The 7,995-nt window shown below is 35.9% G+C and overlaps 1 protein-coding gene across 1 annotated transcript; it reads left to right on the top strand.

The window, feature by feature from the left end:
• Positions 1 to 234: 234 nt before the first annotated feature.
• On the top strand, positions 235 to 7,057 carry LOC125823242 (uncharacterized; the record flags this gene model as incomplete). Its single annotated transcript, XM_049502639.1, has 11 exons — positions 235 to 450; positions 554 to 1,663; positions 2,165 to 2,287; positions 3,165 to 3,346; positions 3,435 to 3,666; positions 3,753 to 3,962; positions 4,377 to 4,505; positions 5,739 to 5,807; positions 6,179 to 6,301; positions 6,539 to 6,589; positions 6,670 to 7,057. Coding segments are annotated over 11 exons (2,613 nt in total), but the record flags the coding sequence as incomplete, so codon positions are not given.
• Positions 7,058 to 7,995: the final 938 nt, after the last annotated feature.

The raw sequence follows: 7,995 nt of genomic DNA, 5'->3' as shown, positions 1-7,995 counted from the left end.
TACTCTTTCATTTAAGATGTAGTTGTATCTTAAAATGTAAGGCATTAAAGAGAATAATTTGGGCTTAGGGAAGCAGGAAAGCTAAAATGTCAAGATGATTCCGAAGTCAATGTTGTGTGCTATGTTTGTTTGGTCAGACTCGATATATTTTTTTGTTGTAGTAGTTTGTTTCATAGGAAAAGATTGTCAAACTTATATATGGTTTTAGTAGTGATAAATTGGACTTAATTGCAGATAGCAAGTGGTTATGCTGAAGGAAGCATTAGAATCTGGGATTCCGACAAAGGTATATGTGAAACCACATTGAATGGGCATAAGGGTGCTGTGACGGCCCTTCGATACAATAAGCTTGGATCATTACTAGCATCCGGAAGCAAAGATAATGACATTATTTTATGGGATGTAGTGGGTGAGACTGGCCTGTTCCGCCTTCGGGGACATCGTGATCAGGTTCATACTATCTTCAAACTAGGCATAACGTACTTTCATTTCTGACTTCATCTTGTATTACTTGTGAATTTCTAATTTTGTTCCATTGCCATCTGTGTTGCAGGTTACTGATCTTGTTTTCTTAGATTCTGATAAAAAACTGGTAACGGCTTCTAAGGACAAGTTTTTGAGGGTGTGGGATCTTGATACTCAACATTGCATGCAGATAATAAGTGGCCATCATACTGAAATATGGTCCATAGATATTGACCCTGAGGAAAGATTTCTGGTCACCGGTTCTGCTGACCCTGACCTTCGTTTTTATGCTATAAAGCATGAGTTAGCTGATGGACAATTGATTGCTAACAAAAACGAAACAGATGTAAAGGACTTACCTACTGAAAACAAATGGGAAGTACTGAAGTCATTTGGTGAAATTCCGCGTCAAAGCAAGGATAGAGTTGCAACAGTGAGGTTTAACAAGTCTGGAAACCTGCTGGCTTGTCAAGTTGCAGGGAAGACAGTGGAAATATTCCGTGTGCTGGATGAGTCTGAATCTAAACGCAAAGCGAAAAGAAGAATCAGCAGAAAGAAGGAGAAGAAATCTGCCAAAGAAGGCCTTGAGGCAACGGAAAAAGGAGAGACAAATATTGGAGCTGAAGGAGGCAGCAATCCTGTTGTTACAGTCCTGGATATCTTCAAGCTTCATCAGACCCTACGGGCTGGAAAGAAGATCTCCTCAATTTCTTTCTCCCCAGTTACTTCAAAGAATTCACTGGCTACCTTAGCTTTGTCTTTGAATAATAATTTATTGGAATTTCATGCAATAGAAAGCAATTCAACTAGTAAATTGAGTGCTATTGAGCTTCAGGGGCATCGTGCTGATGTCAGAAGTGTAACTCTCAGCTCAGATAACACTCTTTTGATGTCAACTAGTCACAGTGCAATTAAAATATGGAACCCTACTACTGGTTCTTGCCTCCGCACAATTGATTCAGGATATGGTCTTTGTGGACTCTTTGTTCCAGGCAACAAGTATGCTGTTGTTGGTACAAAGGGTGGGACCCTGGAATTTATTGACGTTAGAAGTGGTACTTGTGTGGAAGTAGTGGAAGCCCATGGTGGATCTGTTCAGTCAATTGCTCTAACTCCAGATGGGACAGGTTTTCTAACTGGCAGTGCCGACCACGACATTAAATTCTGGGAATTTCAAATGGTGCAGAAGTCTGGTGAAGTGCGTAATCTGACTTTGCTATCTAAATTACTCTACACCTCCATCTTTCTTGATAGTGTAGTGCTATTATCTCCACTTTGCTTCCAAATTTTGGGATTTCTTGTTGTTGGATGGTTTAGGAGAGGGATCCTTGGAATCTTGTGAAAAAGATTATTTACACTAACCACATATACTAATATAATTACTCTACAGCTATAATTGTGCTCTTATACTTGCTCAAAAAAAGAGGGCTATAATAGTGCTTTTAAAGAAATGAAATAGTAGCATAGAATAACTGATTCCTGTACTTTAGTGATTCTATGAAACTGATCAGCAGACTGAGGTTCTCATCTGAATAGGAATTTATCTAATATAATATGTCAAAGCCTTGATATAATATTGGATTGAATTCTTACAACCTCACTTTTGGCTTTTGAAATGCACTAGTTTCTGCTTAGATAAAGATAAAAAAACCCTATTCCTGCTGGTGAATAATGATGGGCTCTATTTATCTACATACAGGGGTCTAAGCATTTAACTGCGTCTCCTACAAGTAGTTTAAAAATGAATGATGATGTTCTAGTTGTTGCTGCGAGCCCTGATGGTAAATTTATTGCTGTTGCCTTGTTGGATAGCACGGTAAAGGTAACAGTCTTAACTTATTTGAATTGTATATGTTTTGATTTCTGAAGAACAATTTAAAGTTTGACATTCTCATCTCTTGGGACTTGGAAGTATTCATTATGAAAGTATTTGTAAAATTATCTGGTCAAATCTCTTGGCTCTTTTTCTTGAAGTTTGTAATTACTCTTCACTCCTGGTACTGATTTTTGCTATATATACAAGCTGTTACCTTTTCAAAAATGAAGAAGATGGTTTGTTGAAACACTATTTGGTACTTATTTTTTGAGAAACAAATGGTGCCTGCTTGTCGTATCAGTTTTTTAAGGCCTTGCAATTGTGTTGTTCACCATCTATCTTTCCGTTCAATTCTGAGTTTAATTTTAGTCATTTGCTTACACACTGCTTCTTACTTACCATATGTTTATTTTTGATGCTTTATGAGCTACCTCTAAGCTTATGGAATTGAAAAAAACATTTTTCATTTTTAGTTGTTACACTTAGTAATTTCCCATGTGACCAATAGATCAGGGATTTGAGAAATGGAAGCAGCCTCTAATGCTTGCATTAGGGCAGGTTGCCTACATCACACCCCTTGGGGTCCTTGGTAAAAGTCAACCTACTTCCTGATAAAAAATTTTCCAAACATAAACCCATCTGAACAGCCCGGAAAAGGCTTGAGACTGAGGCAAGATCCTAAAATCATCTACCAAAACTTATGTCTTGCTTGAATTCTAGGTTGCTTTTGTTACACTGTTAAAACTTTTAAATCGGATTGTTTTTCTGTTGCATCATTGTATTTTGTAGTCTACTCAATGCTTTTATGTTTTATTTCATGTCAAGGCTCTTTTTTCTGCCTGATCTTATTTAGACCTAATATTTATGATGTCCACATGATCAGGTCTTCTATATGGATTCACTCAAGTTCTTCCTATCACTCTATGGGCATAAGCTGCCTGTATTGTGTATGGATATTTCTTCAGATGGGGATCTGCTTGTCAGCGGCTCTGCGGACAAAAATGTGAAGATTTGGGGTTTAGATTTCGGGGATTGTCATAAGTCACTTTTTGCACATGCTGATAGGTGCTTTGGTTAAATCATTAAGTAATCTAGTATTCAACTAGGTAACATTTTGCGATTAACAAATGCTGATACTCTCTTTTCATGGCAGCGTTATGGGAGTTAAGTTTGTGCGCAACACCCATTACTTTTTTACTGTGGGGAAAGATCGCCTGGTGAAGTACTGGGATGCCGATAAGTTTGAGTTGCTTTTAACCCTTGAAGGTCACCACGCGGAAGTTTGGTGTCTTGCTATGAGCAACCGTGGGGATTTTATAGTTACTGGGTCTCATGATCGGTCAATACGCCGTTGGGATCGTACCGATGAGCCCTTTTTTATTGAGGTATTCTGTGTTAATGTCTTAAATACTGTATCGATTATTGATTATAGACAGTTTAAGTAATTATAAGTTGCTACTTGAATTTGCAGGAAGAGAAAGAAAAGAGATTGGAAGAGATGTTTGAATCAGACATTGACAATGCATTTGAGAATAAGTATGGATCAAAGGAAGAAATTCCAGAGGAGGGAGCTGTGGCATTAGCAGGGAAAAAGACACAAGAAACTCTTACTGCCACAGATTCGATCATTGAAGCACTGGATATGGCAGATGCAGAACTGAAGCGAATTGCTGAACATGAGGTTTCCTTTCTGCTTAACCTAGGAGGCATCTTCTTACTGTTCTTCCTATACTGGAACAAGAATTAGAAGAACGAAATTAAATTAGAGAGTTTTTAGGTTTGATGCATCTTTTTTATAGACTTAAGCCTACTTAATAGAACATTCATAAAATGATTTTGGGTTATCCAAAATATTTTCAGTGCAACTTATGAACAAGATTTTTATAAAGAAATTGACTACATAAAGGTTGTCAAAGAGGCGATTATCTAAATTTATGTATCTTTTCCTTGCTTTCTCTTCTTCTTTGGAACCAGGTTTTTGGATGTGGAGGGTGATAAGTGCTAGTTAATTAATTTTTTCTTATAAAAAAATTAACTGTCATAAATTTTTTGACTTGGTAATTTCTTGAATGGCGACTACTATGTTTACATGTAGGAGGACAAATCAAAGGGCAGAGTTTCAGAATTCAGGTCTAATATTCTCATGCTCGGGCAATCTCCTTCTGATTATGTTCTTCGTGCATTGTCTAGTGTGCATACTAATGATCTGGAGCAAACGTTAATGGTAAGTGATTATTTTGAAGATTATATTTTAATTAGAAAAGTCAGTTTTTTCAGTAATTACTTCCTGAACTGAAATGTCATTCAACTGTTTCAATTCAAATGCCATCTTTACGATTCCATACACTTGAGTTTAGAGCTTTGACCATGCATATTTTATTGAACTTAAGTTGGCAAATTTCTTCCTAGAGATGTTGTGCCTAATTGTGGGCCCCCAGTTAGGTTTAGTTTTTTAATAATGGAAGCTTATTGGTCCCTCCCATTTAACTTCAGATGGTGTGTAATTAAAGATTAACTGTCCTTTTGAGGGTAGTGAAATTAATCTGAAACTAGCCCAAATGGAAATCTTAAGTTCAATCTCCAGAGGGTTTATGATTTTTGCATAAGTTTTGAGCATATTTTTGGACTTCTTTTGTCGTTTGTAATTGTTCTATGTATTCTACATGATTGATTTTTATTGCCTCTTTGAAGCTTTTTGAAGAAGAGGATTCTTATCAGTACTTCAACTAAACAATGTCTGCCTTAACTGTTAAATGACTTAAAAATAGACCAGACCCTTCTTTCCAATGGTGTAGATTAGACCATTAGATGATGGATATGCATGATAGTTGTCACTAGATATAATCAAGTAATAATCAAACTTCCTGCTTTGAGTATGGACACTAGTATGTTTCTGTTCCTGGAGCCTATCTGTGGTTGAAATGGAGTCTATTGGAGTTGTGTTTTACTCAAAATTCATATGATGCCTTGAATCCATCTGCTTGGAAGGTATCCAAAAATGATCTTATGTGGCCATTCTTACATCATGTGTCACCCAGGAAAAAAGACTACCCCAATATTTTCCTACCTCATTTTAGATTCAATTTAGATTTAGAATAGTGGAGTTTTTGGAGTTCAACTGTATATAAGGTTTAGTACTGCCCATGTACTATTGTGTTATAATACAAAGTTACCAAGTTTCAAAAAATTATCTAGTGTCTTGTAGAATGACATCATTGAAAAACATGGCTTTAGTTTATTCTTGCTCTAATGCTTGACACGAAGGTTGTATATCTCACTCCAATAATGTGTTGTCCTACTCAATTCGAGAAAATCAATAATTCAACTTACCAAGCTTTACACATAAACATTTTTTATCTCTTTGAATTTGTCTTTTCAATTGAGTTTAAATGGTCTGTATCCTTTCAATTTTTATTTTGTCTTAAATATATGATTAAATTTTACATAATCCTTGCAGGCCTTACCCTTTTCTGATGCTTTGGACCTCTTGTCGTACCTTGAGAGTTGGGCCTCTGCAATAGATAAGGTTAATATTTTCTTTCAAGGAGATGTGAAGTTTGTTGCATTTATTTATATTATAAAACACAAATATTGTGTTTGAACTTTTGAAAACAAAGTAATTGAATTGAATTTCTCACATTAAGGTCAATCTCCAAAAGAGTGGAGAATCCGTAATTGCAGTAGCAATCAACAATTTTCTTTTTCTGTATTTTTTTTTTGTATAAAGTAAGGCAATCAACAAATCTTTGCACGTCAACATCAACTAGGTAGTATTATGTTTCTGGACTTGTAATTGTACAACGTATGCTTGCTTGAATGAAGTTCTTGTCTTGTGTTGTTTACAACCTATGTCCAATCTTGAATTTTACAGTAATTATCCTTCTAATGTTCTTGCAGGTGGAGCTTGTTGGTAGGGTAGCAGTACTGCTAGTGCAACTTCATCATCACCAATTGGTTTCAACTGTCTCTGCCAGACCCCTCATTACCCGTCTAGGCGACATTCTTCCTGCAAAAGTCAAAGTAAGTTTCATGAGCAGTTGAGCACATTTGCTATGACTTTTTGAGAGATTTTAGTAAAAGTTGACGATGTTCCTTGGATTTTTCTTTTCTGAAATTTGAAACTGTTCAACCATGTCTCAATGACTTTCACTACCTGCACACCTCACCCCTTTCTAGTATCCTTGTATAAATTAAGCTTGTAACTGCAGAACCAATGATAGGGGATTCTATTTTTGACATGAATTCTGACCATCACAGGGATGCAAAGATATTATGGGTTACAACCTTGCTGGAATGGATCATTCCACGGTAAGTCTTTTGTGATTTTGATGGTCATTCTCTTTTCCAAGTTCAGAAGAATGTGAATAGACTATTTCTGTTGTCCTCAGCAATTGGTGTCCTCGCGGTCGGATGCTGTATTTCGAGATGAAAAGACTAAATTATTGGAGATACGCTCACACAATGCAAAACGTACTGAAGAAAGGGCAGATACAAAACAAGAGAAGAAGAGAAAGAAGAAACAGAAGAAGTCGGATGGAGGACATGTTTGGTCATAACTTATTCAACCACGCTTGTACCTTTCTATATGCCTTCACTTCTTAGTGTTCCCTCTGGAGGGGAGGGGTGGGGGTAACAATTTTGGTCATACAACTTCGGCATGGATGGTTAGAACTTTGATATAAAATTTGTATATAATTTTGTTATTGAGTTGTAAAGACTTGTAGCCCTAACTAGCAATTGCTTCATTATTACCAATCATATTGAATGGCAACATGATGAGTTTTAATTTCTTAAATGACTACAGCTTTGTACTGATAACTGTTCCTCCTTGCTGCCTGAAAATAGAACATTCCAATGGTCAGGTTTAGAATATAATTAGGATTTTAAGCAGCAACCTGTGATTTTTGAAAGTGCATTGTAGTAATTGTGGAAAACTTCTTGTCACATATTTTATGATCTCTGTATTTGGTGGTATGATTTACGTATACTATCTTCTCCATTAGGTATGTTGTTGTATGTTAGGCTACTTGTCTCATTGTCTTAGATATTTTACTCAGTACTAACCTCAATCCGATATTTCAATGTCAATCAGTGGACACATAGGTCACTACAACAGAATATAATAACATCAGCAACAGAGTGTGTCATATAAGCAGACACATAATCATGAAAAACATATTTAAATGATTTTTTTAGCTAGAATGACCTCTGTATCATATCATCCTCATCACTCAATACCTTAATCACTTATGTGGTACACATACTAAATGCTATTGTTCTCCTGATTTGGCATTTGGTTGTGTATTTGTTCATTTCTTGCTTATACATGCAGCAAACAATTTAGTTAATTCCCACACAAGTAGCTAGTGGTTAATAAACTTGTTAAGCACTTTAGATTCATATATTTGACCTCTCCATCCCATCAAATTGATGTACAAGCTCCTTAAAGCAATATCATGTGCTTATGGGAGCTGACCTAGCTGTAGAACATATGCTTCCGATTGACAGGTTAAAAGTTTTATAATGTCATGAGTTAATGAATAATGAATCCAAAAATGAACTGATTGATGAAAATGTTGGATAATTTTGACAAATAACTGACAAAGAATATATATATATATATATATATATATTTAGCAAAGGAATCTGTAATGGTAGAAAAGTTAAACTAGCAGAGCCTTTGTTGTGTTGGGAGATGTGAATGTCATTCCCTT

The sequence above is a fragment of the Solanum verrucosum genome, unplaced genomic scaffold (genome assembly GCF_900185275.1).
Source record: "Solanum verrucosum unplaced genomic scaffold, falcon-dt-bn FXZP01000011.1, whole genome shotgun sequence".
NCBI classification, from domain to species: Eukaryota; Viridiplantae; Streptophyta; class Magnoliopsida; order Solanales; family Solanaceae; genus Solanum; species Solanum verrucosum.
The sequence above is the reverse complement of the archived record's forward strand: the minus strand, read 5'-3'. Positions and strand labels throughout refer to the sequence as shown.